The 21,456-nt window shown below is 40.7% G+C and overlaps 1 protein-coding gene across 1 annotated transcript in view; it reads left to right on the forward strand.

The window, feature by feature from the left end:
- Positions 1 to 21,456, forward strand: part of ANK3 (ankyrin 3) — a 138,206-nt gene that overhangs the window by 104,397 nt on the left and 12,353 nt on the right. Inside the window, exons 40-46 of the mRNA XM_062496908.1 lie at positions 392 to 473; positions 3,750 to 11,441; positions 12,079 to 12,153; positions 13,006 to 13,137; positions 14,156 to 14,299; positions 17,107 to 17,779; positions 19,696 to 20,074. Of these exons, the coding sequence (XP_062352892.1) occupies positions 392 to 473; positions 3,750 to 11,441; positions 12,079 to 12,153; positions 13,006 to 13,137; positions 14,156 to 14,299; positions 17,107 to 17,779; positions 19,696 to 20,074 (9,177 nt within the window). The remainder of the gene's footprint in view (positions 1 to 391; positions 474 to 3,749; positions 11,442 to 12,078; positions 12,154 to 13,005; positions 13,138 to 14,155; positions 14,300 to 17,106; positions 17,780 to 19,695; positions 20,075 to 21,456) is intronic.

Raw genomic sequence — 21,456 nt, forward strand, 5'->3', positions numbered from 1 at the left:
AGGATAATGAGCTGCTTCTGCTATCCAGGCTCTTCTACCTCATAAGCAGAGGAATGAACCTGGGCTCACTCTCAGGGGTGCAGTCCCTTCCCTGCTTGCTCTGGAAGGGTGGTCACTCACAGCAGGTTTCTGTGCAGCCACGCTCCCTGCTCGGCAGTGCCTGGCACTCATCACACACGGCACCCAGGAACAGAGACTGCCTCTGCCCCCTCCCTGCCTGCTCGCCCAAATTCGGCTTCAGCATGCCATCCTGAAGCTGAATGGAAGCATCCATTCTCCCTCGTGGGGTTGTGCCATGAAAAGTGGCCCATCCTGCTGAGGTTTGAGGACTGGTCTGTTCAGATGGGGGCAGCGATTCCCGAGCCCTAAATCCTGCTGTGTTTTATTGCAGACAGAGAAAGCTGACCGGCGCCAGAACTTCGTCTCCCTTGCTTTACGTAAGCGCTACAGCTATCTGACTGAGCCTGGAATGAGTGAGTTGCTCTTACCAAAGTACTAAACCACATAGGTGTGATTGTTCATAAGAAGAGACATTTTTTCTATAAACGTTGTATTTGGTGTTGCTCTGGAGAAAAAAAGAAAAGAAATAAAAAAAAAAAAAAGAGAAAGGAAAAAAATAACTGTCTAAAACAGAACTCTTGGATGGTCTGCGAATCCTTGTGTTTTGAGAGCTTGAAGAATCCTGACTGGCAAATCATGTGTGTTAATGAAGTAAAAATATAATAGTTTTTTAAAATGCCATGTAGTTCCAGATTAGGAGGGTTGTAAATTGCTGTCAAAAAGAGTCTCTTCCTCTCGCCTTTGAAACATTAGAGAAAGATGCTGTAGAACAGAATGTTACACAAAAATACAGAAAGTCACTCAGATAAGCGCTTAAATGTTTAGATGCTTAGCCAAAATAGACTCTCTCATATTTTATATTTTCCCTCTTCTTTTTCTTCCCCTTCCCTTTTTCCTCTGTTCCCTGCAGATGCTTTTTATTCCCTGGCACCACACATTGCTTCCTCTTAAACATGTGTTCCCCTTCAACAGACCTGTGGCATTCCTTTCCTTCCCAGTTAAATACAATAATGTATTTAGCTTAGCTTTTCTTCCTCACTTCTCCTCTCTGAGGTCGACTGCTATTGTTCCCCATTTCCAGGCTTTTTCTTGCAATTTTTCCCCCCCTTTTGACTTCTCAGTTGCTACCCTGCAACACACCCTTTGATATAATTCCATAAAATTAATAGACAAACTTCATCGGGTCTTGGGAGTTCCCTCTGGATGGCTGCTGCTTAATTATCCTGTAAGATCTGTGGCTTCTTTGGATCAGATGTGCTCCAGAATATGTTACACTTCTCAGGCTGGGAAGAAGACTCCAAGCATATAACATCTGAAGAAGCTATCAGATCTGCTGAGACATCTTGATGGACTGTTAAGGTATTGTCACAGGCTTGATGGGAACTGAGAGAGAGGGAAAATGAAATTGCTGGAAAGAAGGTTGATGACTGTGTATATCATTCACAATAAAATTTTCATCCCTCACTGGGAGGAGAAAAGAGTCTTACTCATTCACCAAAGGTCCATTAAGTCTCATTTGCAAAAGTTTGGCAGCTTTTTTAGCTCTTCAACTGCAAAAAGAAGCACAGGAGTAGCATCTTAAATGTCTCTGAATCTGTGATTTGACAGGCAAAAAAGAAGTTAGGAGGGCAGCCTGTGAGTTTGCTTGCCTCACTAGTCAGTTGTGACAGACCAGCTCATCATGGTGCAGTGGGATTCCTGTAAAGACACATCCTAACACTAACGGCTGAACAAGTTATTAGTTCTTTTCAGAATCATTTTGGGATTTGTTTTTTGAACTCACAACTGTATGAGCTTTTGGTGAATGTCAGCAGCTACTGCTGATTAAATCTTCATAATAATAATATTTTTAATATGTTCATAATAGTTCATTAAATGAAGTATATTTTGGGTTTTTTTTTCAGGTGGGGAGAAAGAAGTATATTTCCACTTAAAATCATAGTAAGGAACAGTGGGTGTTTCTTGATTTAGTCTGTGCCAGTCAGGTCTAGTACTCAAGCTCTCTTCAACATAAATGTTCTTATGAAGTATCACCAGCCATCCACACTGATTTCTGGGCTTTAATTGGCTTCTATAAGACCAGCACATTTCTCCTTGCAGGATATGAACCTGTGGTGCACTGAGTATTCACTATTTTATAGGAGTGTGTGTGCTTTAACAGTTTAGTGTTAGCTTTGTAGAGCTTCTTTCGCTGTGAATTACTGTCCATAAGACAGATCAAGCAGGTTTGACAAATTATTAGTGTAACTTGAGAGAAAGGTATGTTGAATAAGTTCTTTGGCCATTTTAACTCCATTTCTAATTCCAACCTTAAAGAAAAAAAAATTCCACAAAGTTGCTTTCAGTGTCCACTCTCTGAATGTTATTGCTGTATCAGAGGATATGTTTGTGTAATGGGATTCCCAGAAATACTTTCTGACGTGTCTGCCTCCTGTGATGCAAAATGTGGTTGATGATGATTCTGTTCAAAATGCCTATGAATAAGCTGAGAGTTCTGGAGGATGATAATATTTAACAGGTTTGGCATTGCCAGGAATTATTTAATGATCTATTTTTCTTTGACCGCTTTTTTAATGTTACCTTTTGAGAACTGTAAAGTTGAACAGGTCTGTCTTTGAGCTGATACAAGAAATCTCCTCAAAAGGTACCAAGACACTACATCTTGTAGAAAAAGTGTACTCTTCTTTTAATGACCTCTTGTGAAATTATTTTGTAAGGTTTATGTATTTGTGCTTAATACACCGTACAAAATGTATTAATCTGTGTGCTTGTTCTGACATGACATTTGTGCATGAATAAAGTTGCTTTGCCTGCTCACGACTATCATACATCATACTTGCCATATTTAATTTATGACATATGCTTCTTAAAATCATTTCATGAAAAGTTTTACTTTAATTTCTACCAGATAAAGGGAATATTGCATGAGAAAAAAAATGCATATGTTCCTTTCTTTCTTTTTCCTTTTTTTTTTTCAAATATTGACTCAGAAAAGCTCTTGCTCTTATTGGCTTTGTGAGTGTGAAGCATATCCGAATTGTGCATGGAAGATATAGATTTGAATTTATTCCAGTTGCTTCACAGTTTGCACATCAATTGCCTGTCACTTAAAGGAATTTTGGTTTCTGCATGAAGTAGTTCTGAAGTGGTGAAAAAAAGGATTTTAGCTACATAATGTAATTTTACACAAGTTTATATTTTTGTATAGGTTCAAATCTGAACAGAACAACAATAGAAATTATTAAACGGATAATTCTAATAGTTGCACAAAGCAGAGACGTACCTAAACAGGCAAAATAAAGCTGATATGAGTATTTCAGAAGTAGCACATCAGAAAGTCAATAGGAAGTAAGAGGAGAAATTTTGATGTGGCTTTATTTTTACCGTATGGATTCCTTTTGTGTGTTTTCTGTTCTCCATTGTTTGCAGATTTGGTTGCTATGTGCTTTCTGTCTTTCATTTCATGTTGCTTTTTGGTTTGGACCAGTTATCAGTATATGGCTAGTTCCTAATTTTTTTATTTCCTTTTTTTAAATCTTCTTTTGCCTCCTTCATCCCAACTCATGCAAACAATTGTACTTGCTTTTTGCAATATTACAACGTTTACTGACCAATTTTCCTCTCTGGTCTCTCTGTTTTTCAACCATTTTTGTTGATTTTTATGTTTGATTTTAATTTAACAATTTAAGAAACAGTTGATCGGAGTGCAGGAGCAACAAGATCCCTACCTGCTACTTACTCATACAAGCCGTTCTTTTCAACACGGCCATATCAGTCATGGACAACAGCTCCAATTACAGTGCCTGGGCAAAACAAATCAGGCTTCACTTCCTTATCAAGCTCTTCCTCTAACACTCCTACAGCTTCCCCATTAAAATCAATATGGTCTGTTTCTTCTACTTCTCCAATCAAATCCACGTTAGGAGCTTCTACCACATCTTCAGTTAAATCTGTTAGTGATGTAGCATCTCCGATTAGATCGTTTCGGACAATCTCTTCACCAATAAAAACTGTGGTCTCGCAGCCTCCCTACAACATGCAGGTTACTTCAGGCTCTTTCATCAGAGCTCCCACAGTCACAGAAGCTACCAGTCTCAAAGGGCTGGCCTCCACTACCACATTCCCCTCTCGGACATCTCCAGTGACTACAGCAGGATCTCTCTTGGAGAGATCATCCATAACCATGACGCCTCCAGCATCCCCCAAATCCAACATTAACATGTACTCTTCGAGCTTGCCACTTAAATCGGTCATCACATCAGCATCTTCACTTTTATCGTCCCCTCTAAAGTCAGTGGTGTCACCTGCTAAGTCAGCAGTTGATGCTGTTTCATCCACTAAAGTCATGATGGCTTCGTCACTCTCGTCGCCAGCAAAACACGTAGCTGGGCACGTAGATGTACCATTGCTTAATGGGTCTGTGTCACCTCTGAAATACCCATCTCCTGCCAACTTAATAAATGGATCCAAAGCTGCAGGTGTTTTTCAAGACAAGATCTCTGCAGCTGCACATTCTGCAACCTGTGCTGCTAACGCAGTTGCTGACACGGCTGAGAGAGCGTTTTCAACAGCTACAACAATGTCATTTTCTCCACTCAGGTCATTTGTGTCTTCAGCACCATCAGCTTTCCAGTCAATGAGAACTCCTCCTGCAGGTGCTTTGTACACAGCCCTTGGGTCAATATCTGCAACTACCTCATCAGTAACTTCATCAACAATAACAGTGCCAGTATATTCTGTAGTCAATGTTTTGTCTGAACCAGCATTAAAGAAGCTCCCAGAGTCGTCTTCACTTACAAAATCAGCTGCTGCATTACTGTCACCTATTAAAACATTGACTACAGAGGCACGCACTCAGCCTACCTTTACTCGAACTTCATCTCCAATAAAATCATCCTTGTTTTTAGCACCCTCTGCTCTCAAATTGTCCACACAATCTTCCCTATCCTCCAGTCAGGAGATACTGAAAGATGTTGCTGAAATGAAAGAGGATCTGATAAGAATGACTGCAATATTGCAGACAGATGTCGCAGAGGACAAGCCGTTCCAACCTGACATACCAAAAGAGGGTAGAATTGATGATGAAGAGCCCTTTAAAATTGTTGAGAAAGTAAAAGAGGACTTAGTAAAAGTTAGTGAGATTCTGAAAAAGGATGTGTGTTTAGAAAGTAAAGGGTCGGCTAAAGTTTCCAAAAGTGATCAAGGACACCTGTCCGAGGATGACTGGGTAGAGTTCAGTACAGAGGAGATTGATGAAGCGAGACAGCAAGCTTTGACAAGCCCTCCTGTGTCTGTTCCAGAGAAGGTCCAAATTAAAACCAAAAGCATGTCGGAAAAGGATTATAGCTTGTCAAAAGTTATTGATTACTTAGCAAATGATATGAGTAGCAGTTCATTAACAAACATAAAGTACAAGTTTGAAGAGGGGAAAAAAGAAGGTGAAGAGAGACAAAAGCGCATTTTAAAGCCAGCCATCGCTTTGCAGGAACATAAACTTAAAATGCCTCCAGCCTCCATGAGGCCTTCAACATCAGAAAAGGAGTTATGTAAAATTGCAGACTCCTTTTTTGGAACAGACACTATTTTAGAGTCTCCAGATGACTTTTCTCAACATGATCAAGATAAAAGTCCCTTGTCTGACAGTGGCTTTGAAACAAGGAGCGAAAAGACACCTTCTGCCCCACAAAGTGCTGAAAGCACAGGGCCAAAACCACTTTTCCATGATGTGCCCATCCCTCCCGTCATTACAGAAACAAGAACTGAAGTAGTTCATGTCATCCGCAGCTACGAACCATCGTCGGAAGATATTCCAGAGCAGAAGGCAGAGGAGCTGCCAGCCTCAAAACCTACACCTACGTTTATGGAGCTGGAGCAAAAACCTTCTGGGTCCATTAAAGAGAAGGTTAAAGCTTTTCAGATGAAAGCCAGTGGCAGTGAAGAAGACGACCATAAGTGCATCCTTAGTAAAGGTGTCCGAGTAAAAGAAGAAACTCATATCACTACAACAACTAGGATGGTTTATCATAAACCTCCATGCACAGAAAGTACCTCTGAAAGAATTGAGGAAACAATGTCTGTTCATGACATAATGAAAGCCTTTCAGTCTGGACGTGACCCTTCCAAAGAACTGGCAGGTCTGTTTGAACATAAATCATCAGTAACATCCGATGTTAGCAAGTCTGCTGAAACTTCACCACAACATGCAGAGAAGGACAGCAAAATGAAACCCAAACTGGAGCGAATAATAGAGGTCCATATTGAACAAGGTAATCAGGCTGAACCTACTGAAGTCATTATTAGAGAAACAAAAAAGCATCCAGAAAAAGAAATGTATGTATATCAGAAAGACTTACCTCGGGGAGATATTAACTTAAAAGAGTTGGAAAAGCATGATGCTTTCCCTTGTTCAGATGAACAAGGTCAGCAAGAAGAAGAGGAGCTCACAGCCGAAGAGTCACTTCCTTCTTATCTGGAATCCTCTAGAGTTAACACTCCCGTTTCCCAGGAAGAAGACAGTCGCCCTAGTTCTGCTCAACTCATGTCTGATGACTCTTACAAAACACTGAAGCTTTTGAGTCAGCACTCAATAGAATACCATGATGATGAGTTGTCAGAACTAAGAGGGGAGTCTTACAGGTTTGCTGAGAAAATGCTTCTTTCAGAAAAGCTAGATGTGTCTCATTCTGATACTGAGGAGTCAGTTACTGACCATGCTCTACCCCTTAGTTCAGAGTTACAGGGGACTGATAAACGATGCAGAGAAAAAATAGCTACTGCCCCCAAAAAAGAGATTCTCTCCAAAATCTATAAAGATGTATCTGAGAATGGTGTAGGTAAAATGTCTAAGGAGGATCATTATGATAAAGTGACAGTGTTACACTACACTGGAGATGTTAGTAGTCACAAACATGCAATGTGGATGCGCTTTACTGAGGACAGATTAGACAGAGGTAGAGAAAAGTTGATATATGAAGACAGGGTGGACAGGACTGTTAAAGAGGCAGAAGAAAAACTGACTGAAGTATCCCAGTTTTTTCGGGATAAAACAGAGAAGTTGAATGATGAGCTACAGTCTCCAGAGAAAAAGCAGCATAAAAAAAATGGCAAGGAAATACATTCTAGCCAGAGCTCTGCCAGCAGCAGCCCTGAGAAAGTTCTGCTCTCTGAATTGCCATCATCTGGGGATGAATGGAGTAAGGTGAAGCAGTATGCTCATGATGGGAAGTGCTTTCCCAAGGTGGATGAAAGAAAAGCATCCAGTTTGCCCAGCAGTCCTGAAAAAAGGATATATGTGCAACCTGCAGAGGACTCTAAACAAACTATGGAACACAAAGGAAGTGCTCAGCAGAGTGGAGTACCTGAGACTGGATTTCAGCTGAAGCAATCAAAGCTCAGTTCTATTAGGCTTAAATTTGAACAAGGTATAAGTCCCAGAAGTAAGGACATAACTCAAGAAGACAAAAAGCTGGATGGTCAGTCCAAAATTCCAGTAAAAAAATTGCAAGAAAGTAAGTTACCAGTGTATCAGTCCTACTCAAGAGAGAAACACGCAAAGCAAATAGAGGTCATTGATGGCAGCACAGCTTTACAGAAAGAGGTGAAAATACAGGAAGACTTTGTTCCAGGTAAAGGGAAAGCTGTGGAAGACTTCTGTGCTTCAGACACACAAAAACAAAGAACGGAGATGAGGAAAGGCGTGCCAGAATGCTTTTCAGAACCACAGGCAAAAGACCTAGCATATGGCTCAGATTCAACAGTGAAGGGACACTGGGACAAAAAAATCTATAGGACATGGGAAAGTCCTGGAACTTCTAATCATAAAACACAGAAGGAAAAGCTTTCACATGTGCTGGTTCCTGATACAGTAAAAGAAAACCATATTGATCACACTGAATCTAAAACTGACAAAAAAAGTGAATTTATCACTGTGACAGAGCACAAAGTGGCCTCAAATGGAATTCATTCAGAAGAAGTGAAGGAACTGACTGTAAAATCCCCGTCAAAAAGGGTTTTATACAGAGAATTTGTTGTCAGGGAGGGGGAACGTAATGGCGAAGTGGCTGATAAAATATCCAAAAGGAAAGAAGAAATTGCTGTGTCCCATATTCCAGTCAGAATTGTTGAGGAGAAGAGAGCCATGCTTGATGGCGTCTATGAACTTTCAGCTAAAGTATCCCAATCAGCTGTGATTCAGGAGAAAGTTGAAAGACAGATTGATTATGTGGAAGATGAAAAAATAAAGCATTCAGAAATCAGAAAAGTTACCAAGCAGCAGAGCTCAATAGGTCTAAGTCCTCCTGCTGAGGAAACAGAGCTATCCCCTAGCAAATCACCAGATTCTTTAGAATGTAGCCCGGGAAAGGAATTTCCGTCAAGTGACGTAGTTGACCCCAGTGCCAGTGATTACTTGGATAAAGTTGCACCACTAGTAAGCACTGAGGGAGTAAAAGAAATTAAGACATTACCTGTTTATGTCAGTTTTGTCCAAGTAGGAAAGCAATATGAGAAAGAGGTGCAACAAGGAAGTATTAAAAAAATTGTTAGTCAGGAAAGTAAGACCGTACAAGAGACAAGGGGGGCATTTTACACAGCTAGACAGCAAAAGCAACCTCCTTCTCCACAAGGTAGTCCAGAAGATGACACGCTAGAACAAGTGTCCTTTATAGACAGCTCTGGTAAAAGCCCTTTAACACCAGAAACACCGAGTTCAGAGGAAGTGAGTTACGAGTTTACATCTAAAACACCTGACTCACTAATAGCTTTTATCCCAGGCAAGCCCAGCCCTATACCTGAGGTATCTGAGGAGTCAGAGGAGGAAGGAGAGGCTAAGTCAACATCTGTGAAACAGGCAGAGGTTGAGGAACCACAGATTGACAAAACATTACCGAATCTTATAAATAAGGACTCTAACAAAAGACCCAAAGGTAACAGAGTTGCCTATATTGAATTCCCTCCTCCTCCACCACTGGATGCAGATCAAGGCGAGTCAGAAAAGAAGTCCCATTATTCCACTGAGAGTGAAATGGAGATGACTGAAGTGAACTTGCAAGATGAACACGACAAGTGCCACCTGGCTGAACCTGTCATCAGAGTACAGCCACCTTCTCCTGTGCCACCGGGAGCAGATGTCAGTGACTCCAGTGATGATGAATCCCTCTATCAACCTATTCCACTTAAAAAGTATACATTCAAACTGAAAGAGCTGGAAGATGACCAGAAAGAAATCTCAAAACCCAGAGCCCCTGAAAAGATTGAGAAACATAAAGAGTTAGGACATCCCACTTCTGGGAAACCCAATGAGTTTGACACTGGGCTTGATTCACCCCAGAATGATGTAGTGCCAAATGGGAGTAACAATGACCAGTCTGTCACAGAGTGTTCCATAGCAACCACTGCAGAATTCTCCCATGATACCGATGCAACAGAGATTGACTCTCTTGACGGTTATGATTTGCAAGATGAAGATGATGGTTTAACTGAGAGTGATTCTAAACTTGCAGGTCCGGCAGTTGAAACCAAAAAGGACGTATGGACTACAGAAGGCATTCTAAAGCAGACTGATCGCTGCTTTAGCCAGAGTAAGCTTGAAGTCATTGAGGAGGAAGGCAAGGTAGGCCCTGAAGAAGACAAGACACCTTCAAAAGGTCCATCTTCTGACAAAGCTGGAGATAAGAGCGATAAGAAGTCAGGGGCGCAGTTTTTCTCTTTGGAAGGCAGACACCCTGACAGGACTGTATTTCCTGACTCGTATTTCAGTTACAAAGTAGACGAAGAATTTGCAACACCTTTCAAAACTGTGGCCACCAAGAGTCTAGATTTTGACCCGTGGTCCAATAACCGAGGTGACGATGAAGTGTTTGAGACTAAATCAAGGGATGATGAGGCTAAGCCGTTTGGTCTGGCAGTGGAAGACAGATCTCAAGCAACAACACCTGACACAACACCAGCCAGAACTCCAACAGATGAGAGTACGCCAACTAGCGAGCCCAACCCCTTCCCATTTCATGAGGGGAAGATGTTTGAGATGACTCGCAGTGGTGCAATTGACATGAGCAAGAGGGATTTTGTTGAAGAAAGACTCCAATTTTTTCAGATTGGTGAGCATACTTCTGAAGGGAAGTCAGGGGACAAGGGGGAAGGGGATAAAAGTACAGTCACTGCCATCACACAGCCACAGGCAGGGGACAGCACTGTAGAAACAAACCTAGAGAGACCGGTAGAAACAACAGCAGTTGAAAATAAGCCCGGCATCCAGGCCAGTGGAGATTGCATGGAACAAACACTTGGTAGTAACTCACTGGAGAAATCATCGGCAGCAGTAAACGCTTCCAAAGTTGATCCCAAATTGCGCACACCAATTAAAATGGGAATTTCTGCTTCCACCATGACTCTGAAGAAAGATGGCCCTGGCGAAGTGACAGATAAGATAGAAGCTGTGATGCCAAGTGGTGAGGGATTAGAAAATGAAACTGTAGCAGTGATTGCGAGTTCAGCTTCTAGCCAGACAAGCTGTAGGCAATCAGAAAATCCTGATTTTCCAAAAGATAATTTTAATAACAACAACAATTTGGATTCATCTGCTGTCCCTACAGATGATATTACCTGTAATGTATTGCTAAAAGAACATTTGGAACCGAAATGTTCCCTCCAGAAAGCTAATCAAGGAAAAAGCACTTCAGGAAAAGGTACAGGGACAACACAAGGACACAGAGTAAGAGATAAGCAAAAACCACACGGAGAGCAGCAAAAGTCAACACAGTTGGTAGGAGCTAGAGGAAAATCAAAGCTTCCTGTAAAGGCCAGCTCAGTAAAACAAGTCTTTTCACAAAATACTCTCCAAAGCAATACAGGGAGTAAAGCAAAAGAGGCCAGTAAGCCTGACAAAGCAAAACAAAATAATTCTTCTCCCTGTCTAGAAGCAAGGTCTAGGATTCCTGTAAAAAACACACATAGGAGTAATCTAGCTAGAAGACCTCCAGCCCTGCCAAAACAAGAGCAGGTAGAGAAAGAAAAGCCAAAACAACTTCCTTCTAAATTACCAGTAAAGGTAAGATCTACCTCCGTCACCATGACAACAGTTAAAGTAAAGAAAAATCAGCTTAGGGAGGTATGTAAACACTCTATTGAATATTTTAAGGGAATTAGTGGTGAGACATTAAAGCTTGTGGATCGTCTTTCTGATGAAGAGAAAAAGATGCAGTCAGAGGTCTCTGATGATGAAGAAGACAGTACATCAAGGAACACATCCTTATCAGAAGCTACTCAAGTTTACCAGCCTTCCATTACACCGAAGTCTGCTAGAGACATGAGAACAGAGGCAGCATCTATAAAATCAAAGATTGAAAAGGCCGACAGTGAGAGGAGGAGGAGTAAGAGGACTGGTGAGAATGAAGGCAGTCAGGTTTCTGGAGCTCTCATGGCTCACCTCGTGGAGATCAAGCCTAGTTTGTAAAACTTTCAACTTGTTGATCCTAGTGCATGAACTGTTGTGATTGCCTGTGTAGTGACTTAACTGTAGTTTTCATTCTGTCATTGTCATCTGTATGTGCTGTCTTATTCTCTTTTTTCTTCCTTCAAACAAATTCTGTACTGTAGAAAGCTAGCGAAGCATGCCAAAGACATTCATGTAACTCAGAAATTGATGTAACTCAGAAATTGATAGATGTCTTTTGTGACAGTATATTTGTTCTGTCAAAGTAGAGAAAATAGACAATAATCTGGCCTTGGTGGTTTTCACCAGTAGTTGAACAACTTGTCTACAGTCTAACAGCTAGATTGTCAGCATGTTTGGTTTCATTACACAACATCATGTAGTTTTACATTTTGGCTTTACACAGGTGAAAATCTAAAAGCTGTGAAAAAATTTTGGTTTGTAGGTTATCAGGTCACACAACCATTCTAGTAAACAATATAAGCACTGTCAATTTAGCCAATTAAAGCTATTTTTATAATAAACTATTATCCGGTATTGTGGTTTTCTGTGCAAAACCTTTTTAATTGAGAAATTGTAAATCACAGGTCCACAGAGTCCATGTGAACGGACAGATATAAGGATGGCAATTGTAGCTGATCACCTAGGACTTAGCTGGACAGGTAAGCTTTTCTGCTTTAATATTGAAATCAGTCTTTGCTATTGCATTTTTAGGTATTCTTTTACCAGAAGATGCAGCAAAACTGCATCAGGCTCTCCCAAATTCACAGGCAGGCCAGCTTCCCCAAACGTGCAACGCATTGCTGGGCAAAGATGCCTATTAGGAAGTTATTCCTTTAGGAAATTATTCCTTTGTCTTTCAATAAATCAAAGAGAAACTCAGAGAAAATAGCTAAATGGGCTTTCCTCCCAAGATGTTCTCCCAAGGATCTGAGAGTCTACCTGCCTGGGCTCAAGGCTGTCTCTGGGGTAAATGCTGTCCCTGGATATCAGTTTTCCCCAAGCCCTGGTTGCAGGGAGCTCAGCAGCCAGGCAAGTCGGTGCTGGAAACTCTGTCCACCTGTAGCCCCCAATGTTGGTGGGCAGAGCTGCTCTTCCTGGGCTCAAAGCTGCAGCAGCCTGCTCTGCCAGGGCTCAGGTGATGACAGCGCCAGTGCTGAGCTGCACAGGGTGCTCCCAGGGGGAAATAAACAGAATTTATAAATTAGCAGTGATGAGGCAATCTCCAGGGAGGGCTTTTTCATCACGTATAAGTGCCTCACTGAGTATAAGTGTGATAATTGCTCCCAGAGATGATTGAAATTCAAAATGATGCCTTTGGAAATTAAAGTATGGGGATATAATGTCATGTTCATTGTTATCTGTGAAGTTTATGTCAGACAGTTTTGTTGGTATCTCTGTGACCTATGAAAGTTAGTATTTTTAAGCCTGACAAGACAGTTGAGGGATTTGTGCTTTCCTTGGTGGTTTTGGGCTTGTTTTTTTTTTCTTGTTTGCTTTTTTTGTCTTTATAGAACTGGCAAGAGAACTGAATTTTTCTGTGGATGAAATAAATCAAATCCGAGTAGAAAACCCAAATTCTCTTATTGCTCAAAGCTTCATGTTATTAAAAAAATGGGTTACAAGAGATGGGAAAAATGCTACAAGTAAGTTCAAGTAGTTACTTTCATTGTTTCTAAGTTATAGTCCATTTCATCTGTTGCCAAGTTGAAGAAAACATTGTCAATGTCCTTCACAAACCATCAATAAAAAAAGAAGTTTCAGTTACATTTTTACCAGGAGTCAGAAATATGTCGTATTTATTCAATATATATGCAGAAGGAAATTACCTGTTATCCACATCCATAATTAATGGGACAAGTAATGAGCTTGGACTCCAATAAATAAAAATAACAGGGAAAACTTTCTAATAGCAAGGAATGTGAAACATGGAAATGACTGCCTGGAAGATTTAGGTAGTCTCACAGTATTGCAGGTCATAGGAAAGGACTAAAATTCTTACTCTGAGGAGTGATGGAGACATTAATTCTGTGCTGATAATTCTGGATTTATCCGTATATTTCGCTTGAATTGCTCAAACTGAAAGAGAGGGGTTGATTTTTGTGCGGCGTCAGTGGTGTTCCTTACCCTTCTCTGATCCACAAACCCCTACACACCATTTGAGTCTCCTCTGATCTCTTTCACTGTGAAAGCAATTTCCAGTATTACTGTGTTCTCACAACAGGATTATTGTAAATGAGATTTCATTATGTACTGCATGAATAGCCTTATATGCATTATTACCTGACTGCCTATTCTGTTGTTCCTCAAAACAGAATGGTAAAAGGATTTTTACACTCCCTTTACACTCCAGTAAAAGTGTATTTTTTATGACTAGTAAGTAAACATGTTCTTTAGGAGCTCTCCGAACTCTTATTCTTTGTACCTTTTGTGTTGTAATATAATTATACTTGGAGAAAGTATAGACTTTTAATAGATGTGTATCTTGAATAAGTAGATAGCTGAATGACTGCTCAGGCAAATGCTGAGGTTTGCTAGAACCAAAGGCAATGGGACATGCCAGCAATTTGTAAGTAGTGCAGTGTGAATGTAACTGAGAAAAATGATCACACAGTTCTGCAATGCGGAACCTTTTTCTGATGCGCTTTATTTTTTTTTTTTCAGCTGATGCCTTAACTTCTGTATTGACAAAAATTAATCGAATAGATATCGTGACCCTGTTGGAAGGACCAATATTTGATTATGGAAATATTTCAGGCACCAGAAGTTTTGCAGATGAAAATAACGTATTTCATGATCCCATTGATGGTAATTGAATTCTGTAGTCATATTTAATTCAGTGACATGCCCAGTAATACAATAATGTTGTATAAACCAAACTTGAAAAGATTGTAAGTTCTACAGGAACAATAATTTTAAATGTGTAAAGGGTTTTTTCCTGTCCTAAAGCATGATACTACAGAATCATAGAATATCCCTCAGCTGAAAGGGACCCATGACTAGATCCTGGCCCTGCACAGGACAGCCCCAGGAATCAGGCCCTGTGCCTGAGAGCGTTGTCCGAACGCCTCTTGAACTCCGGCAGGCTTGGTGCCGTGACCTCTCTGTTCCAGTGCCTGGCCACCCTCTGTGTGAAAAACCTCTTCCTAGTATCCAGCCTAAACCTCCCCTGGCATAGCTCCCTGCTGACTCATGTTCAACTTCCCATGGACCAGGGCCCTCCAGGTCCTTTTTCACAGGGCTGCTCTCCAGCCTCTCATTCCCCAGCCTGTACACACACAGAGCCAGGGTTGCCCTATGCCGGGTGCAGAATCCAGCACTTGTCTTTGTTCAGCTTATAATGGGTGGTGATTGCCCAGCCCTCCCTGCCTTGGAGGTGTTCACAGCTGCTCCCAATTTCATATCATCAGCAAACTTTCTCAGTACACCTTCAAGTCCTGCATCCAAGTCATTTATGAAGATATGTAGGGTACACATTAATATCTCAAACAATAAGTGCAGAGTCCCACTAGTATGTGCCTGAGTAGACACTGGTTCCCACCAGCCTCAGTGTCAGTTGACAAGACCAAGCTTTTCTCCTGCGAGAGTTTGTCCCTTGAGGCTCGCCCGTGTCTACTTTTTATGTACTTGGGATTTAATGCTTGACAATTTACCTGGAAATATGTGTATTCTTTGGCTTCCCGTCTAGATATATAGTAGTATTTTCTACAAGTAAAGTTCTTCAAGAAAAACAAAGGAAGAACAAGGGGGGGAAAGTGCATAGTATTTGCATGGGATGAATTGATGTGCAATTTACTACCAAGCCTCTTTGAGACCTGTGAATGTTGATTGCTTCATGATTTTCACTTGGACCATTTCTTCAATGGCAGTAGAAAAATAAGAAAATGCTTTACTAGTGCATGAGTGAATGTCTTTTTCAGTCTGCTAATGGGTAAAGTTGTGTAATAATTTTTGCATGGAAGCTGTATCAACTGAAAGCAGAACTGTGCAGGTTAAATTTGAGTCAGATTAAAAGCAAACATGAAATTCTCCTTGTAAAACAAAATTTCCATAGAAGTACTTATTATTTATCAGTATGTTGAAGATGCTAAATGTTGACTTTTTCTTGTTTCAAATGTTAGATAAGAGGCACGGGATTGTTACTTTGATTTTATCCACTTGTACTATAAATAGGGTTTTTTTGTAATTAACATTTCCTTTGGTTTTTGTAATTTGTTCAATTATGTTTTGGCTTTCTCTGTATTTTAGTAAGATTTTTTTTTCCTTTAGAGCATATGAGCTCAGTGTACCTCCATTATTGGGCAGCATTGCTGGTCATTGAATCATTGCACTACAGAAATAGTTTTCTGTTGACATTTTAAGAAAGTTGCTCTTGAAATGTTGCTTGAGCCTTTTAATAGTAGCATCAATATTTTTATGAAAAAAGCGCTTCTCTGCAGTTGCTTTCTGTCTCTCCTCTTCTCTGAACCTTCCTCAAGCTTTCTTTCCTCACCAAGACCAGACCACCTTTGCCTTTCTTTCGGCTGGTTCAGGAAACAAACCCCCGAGCCCTGTGGATGCATCTCCCCTTGCAGGCAGCACAATGTCCAGTTAACCCCACAGCATGTATTTTTCCCTTCCTTAGGTTGCCCAATGCGAGCTTAAGGTTTTGTTGCCATTTTTATGTGTATATTCAGTTTAATCCTTTTGTGTGTTTTCTTTTTTTAATGTTTTCATCAATTTTTCTTTTCTCTTTATTTGATCAGTGTATCTGATTGTACCAATGTCACCAAGATCACCTCAAACTCCAAGATCACCAAAATCTCCTTACTCACCACAGTCCTCTGACCCGTATAACTTCACTGTACCTGAAATATTCATATAGCTCTCCCTTAATGCATTTTTGTTCTTTTTTATCCCTTTGTTAACTTCCTTGCTTTAGTTTCTTTATCCTGCTGTGTATTTAGAGCTACTATCTTTTAGTATCCTCATTCGAATCCCTTTCTGTTCTTCATTCTTCATATAGTCCATTCTTGTACTCTGTGGTTAAATTGCAGGTATATGTTAGTAACACTGTATTTCTAGTATTGTGTATTTTTATATAAAAGCGTATTAAAAATTTGGACCTGTTTTGGAAAGAATACCTACTGACAAAAATGTGGCTGTCCTATGTTATGACCTACTGCTGTCTTTAAAATCTGTTAATTAAACTTCCAAATCTAAAAAAAAATAAAAATAAAAACTTGGAAATAAAGATTTACACAATATGGCTGCAAGAGATTGTCTTGTATGTGCAGGGACAACCACCCTTGTCCACATTTGATTTATTGCATGCCCATAAGACAATCTGCTATAGCTTGAAAATGTTTGAAATGGCTGTACAAGCAATTGCTGACTTTACAGACTATTTAAAAAATAGAAGTACTGGCTTCACTGTAATATTCACGGGCAGTACTTGTTCTTTGTTCCATCTCTTTAGGACAAAGTAACAAAATATATCAGAACTGCATTGGTTCTTATACACCTGCACCTCCTCATATGTTTCATACTTTATGTAACCCATGAATCATGTGGCATTTGGTTATTTGTTGCTCCATGCTTCATCCCAGTCAGTCCAAATGTGCTGTCTTCCTTAGGTTATCCCTCCATTCAAGTGGAACTGGAAACTCCCACTGGGTTGCGCTTCGTGCCGCCCACCCCTTTCCACCAGGATGATTTCCTTAGCGACACCTCTAGCCTAGAGTCGCCCCTTAGAACTCCCAGTAGACTGAGTGACGTGTTAGTGACCTCCCAGGGACACGTAGATGGTACAGCAGCAGCACCGCCCGTGGTGACTGAAGAGGACACTTCACTGGATGACAGCAAAGTTGATTTCTCAGTGCCTAGAGAAGGAACACCTAAAGATATTTCCATAGGCGAGAGCCGGTTGGAGGAAGTGGACCTTAAAGATTTTCCACGGTATCTCGGTAGTTATGGCGGGATATCCAGAGATGCTAAACAAAGGCAGAGTGAAGAGACTAGTAAAAGAGGAGTGAGGACTGAACAGCCTGAGAGAGAAAAGTCTGGTACTGATGAGGAGATGACGGCAGAAAAGTTTAAGTCTCTGTTTGAGGACATTCATCTGGAAGAAGGAGCTGAGTCTGAGGAGATGACGGAAGAAAGAGTATGGTCAATTCTTAAAGGTGTTCAACAAGCAGAACGCGAAATGTCTTCAATTACAGGTTGGCAGCCTGACTCCTCCAGCGTCCCCGAGGCACCGACGTCAGGACGCAGGATAGGCAGCAGCCAGCTGGATCGCTCGGACGAGAGGTGAGCACCCCGTGTTGCAACGTGTGTGGCAGCAGGCTTCCCACGCTGCCCACGTCACCAGCAGCACTGCAGAGGCTGCTGTTCTCTACTCTGTGAGAACATGTCTATACACTTACATATGCATTTAAAAGAAATCTTGATTTGGCCTCAGATATATCTGTCTTTAAAAATGTATATTTATCGGGTTTCATTCTCGATATAGGCATTTGAGAAGGATTTCGTATTATCTTTAGCGGGTAATATTTCTTTTCACATTCTTTATCTTGTGTATTTCTCTTTATAATTAATCTCAGTGGCGCATAGATGTAGCTGGAATTGAGAACGTTATCTGAAATCAGGATACTACATTACTCTTATTTTGAGCACCTTTCAGTCATCCTTTCCATTTGCATCTCTTCGCCTTCCCTCAGATAATTGTTACTTTTTCCATAAGCCAGTTTTTGAATTGTCACTTTTTATAACTGTTACTTCGAGCATATGACATCATGCTAATTTACTAGCCTTTTTAAAAGACGAGTTACGAGGCATAAGAAGGTAAGAAGGGTGATACCAAACCCGTCTAGTCCTGTGTGTTGTCTCCCAGCAGTGACTGCAGAGGAAGGAGAGTGGATGTACATGCTGTTTTCCCAAGCTCCTCTTGTCTTTGACATAATGAATGACCTGCTGAGAGGGATGTTTTCTATATATTTATCCTCAGTGCATTTCTCTTGTAAGAGCTCTTGAAGCCTGCCCTTGGAACCTCCTTAAGCTTTCAACATTGACAATGTGTGTTCTCCTGATCAGGCCTACTGGTGCCCACCGGGCAAGGGGTTCCTGCGATCCCTAATTGAAGTAGCCAGGTCTGCAGGAGCTATAAATCAGCACAGAATGATTATCTGCACAGTGATCATTTGTCTGTCGGCAGTTTACATTCTTTGCATCTTTGACTCAGGATGTTTTAAGGTTCAAGGTTGCATTAGATACTCTCGTATCAAATCCTGTGGGAATTTGGTCATTGATTTCAGCAAATTCATTGTCTTTCAGTACTGTAAAAGCACTTGAACTACTACTGGTGTGATTGCTGTTATTAAGCAAGTGTTGTCATTCTGCATTTTATATTGTGTTAAATTAGTAATATAGATTACTTCTGGAAGTAAAAGGGCTTCCTTAAGAAGATATAAATTTCTAGCTGGATGAATTCACTTTGCTATCTTTTATAAGAGCTTTGCCAGCAAACAGCTGGCGTATTTTCCTATGTCGGCATTACAAAGTCATAGTGTTTAAAAGAAAGTGAGCAAAAATGCAAAGGAAAGGAAAACTGTTTATCAGAAGTGCAGGTGAAATCTCTCTATAGGTAATCTGAGGCAAAATTCTGATCGGTTTTCAATCTTTTAGTAACTTTCCTTGCCTTTGGCTCTGCATATTATTGAGACTCTGCAATATCTAAGGACTTATTTGCAGATAACCATATTTTTTATAAGCCAAGACCTATCCGGAGTACAGATATTGTACTTTGGGGAAAAAATAACTGGTAATTGCATGGTAACACATATTTTCATCACCTCTTTGATTAGAGAGTGGTTTAAAAATCAGTGCCTTGAGGCTTTCGCTCATGATTATACAAGAGAACTCGTAGGTTTTCTGTATTATTTTTCTCTTTTTCTTCCCCTCCACCAAGTGGAAGGAGATTAATATAAAACACTTGGCATTGTTTCTGGTGTCCACTGTATTTTCATTGCTTCTGAAATGATGCCAAGATGCAGAAGGCAAGGTTGTTAAATAGATAGATGTCTGCAAGCGGAGTCTAAAATTTTACTTTTCTCTCTGTGAAACGTATGGGCTCAGACTGAAGGCTCAGTAAGAGGCTTGGTGCTTTGCCCTTCTGCCTGTTATGTAAGCCCTGAACAGCTGTGTATTCCTTTCTCCTTTTCTTGTAGTTCGGACCAGTGTCGGGATTCTGTTACCTCATATATCAAAGGAGAAGCAGGGAAGCCAGAAACAAATGGAAGCCTATCTGAGTCCACATCAGAGGCAAAAACTAAATCCTACATCCAGGAAGCTTTAAATGATGTGGGAAAACACAGTGACAAAGAAGCCCTGAAAACAAAGTCCCAGATCTCAACTGTTACTGATGAGCAAACATTACCATCAACAGCATATCAGAAATCTTTGGAAGAGACCAGCAAGCCAACAACAGAAGGCAGCAAAACATCTGTGCCTGTCAGTGTGAAGAAGATGGGCTGGAGTACTTCTGAGGATGGCAAGCCAAGAACAAGCATCCAAGAGGAGGAGGGAGCAGTAATGTCTGAACAGAAGGTACAGTATGTCCTGTAATAATTAACAGTGTGAGGAGTCCCTGTTGCTTGACATACTGGTTGACAAATCTTTTTTTGTATGGCTTGTAATGTTGTTTGTGACAGGGTTAGGTTTGGGGGTTTTTTATATATATCCTTCTTTATGCCTTTTCAGTTTATTACTGAATTGGGAAAAATGGAAGCTACTGGAAATTTTTTGTGTTGTGACTAGAAAGGGGTGGAGTCAGGATAGGCAGGGGAGCCAAGAAGGACTGCATAATCCCATCCCTGCCTGGCCCTGAGCCCTGGAAGAGGTTATAGCAGCTTCTGGGAGCACTGTCCCACATCACTGGGGAGCAGTCCCTTCTCTGCCATGACATACTACCAATGCAAGCAGTGCCAAACAGCTCAGCTGTCCTCCATCTCTTTCCACTAAGGTGTTGCCACTGGTTTCCCACTCTTCCTGTTACATTCAAGCAAATGATAGGAGCAAAGAAATATAGGGACCCTTCAGGCTCTGTTCTGCTCTTTGTCCCCAGAGCTTCCTCCAAAACTTCCTGCATTTTTTTTTACTCCGTTAATTTTCAGGAAAATAAATTTTGGGTGCTATTTAATCTCCTCCTTATGTTTGTTTTTTGTTGGTTTTTTTTTCTGTTTTTTTTTTTTTTTTTATTTTTTTTCATGGACTTGCTTATCCCAACTTCAGAGTGCATCCAGCCAAGACAAATCAAAAATCCTGCCAAGGGGCTCCACTTCCTTCCTACCTTGCCTGACTCGTACACCCTTAACTGCAGAACCCAGTTATAAGTTGCTTTCTGAAAATTAAGATTTTGTTAGCTTTCTCTGTTGCTTTTATTTATTTACCAGGAGCTTAGAAGGAAAATTGACTCAAAGAACGGCTTGTAGCCCAGTAGCTTCATGCACCTCACACCCCTGCAGTAGGAGGATTGCCACAGAATAGACCTCAGGGCCAGCAGGGAACCAGGCTGAAAAGGGGAATTGCAGAGTTTCTTCTACACTTCTCCCTCTGCTGAGATTTTCTTTTCTTGGGTTCTGTACAGGAGGAGATTATAACTTTTGGAAGCAAGATATTTCTGTAGAATTGTTTCTACATGATACAGGTTTTTTTATTGTAGCACAATAAAAGTGTTGGCTGTGGTGGGCTGCAGTAAATCACTCAGCTTTAAATTAGTTCGTTTTAACCTATTCTTTTGATTATACAACCAAGAATTCTTTTATTAGATGGTAATGTAATAATTTTCATCAGTTATGCAGCATATGATTGTTGTATCTTGTTATTGGTGTGTGACACAGTAAGATCTTTCCTAATGTTTGCTAATTACTGGAATACCTAAAAATTCACTTCTTCAAAGGCAGTTAAAGGCAGATGGCAGCATTTCTCAG

This window comes from Cinclus cinclus, chromosome 7 (genome assembly GCF_963662255.1).
Source record: "Cinclus cinclus chromosome 7, bCinCin1.1, whole genome shotgun sequence".
In the NCBI taxonomy this organism is placed as follows: Eukaryota; Metazoa; Chordata; class Aves; order Passeriformes; family Cinclidae; genus Cinclus; species Cinclus cinclus.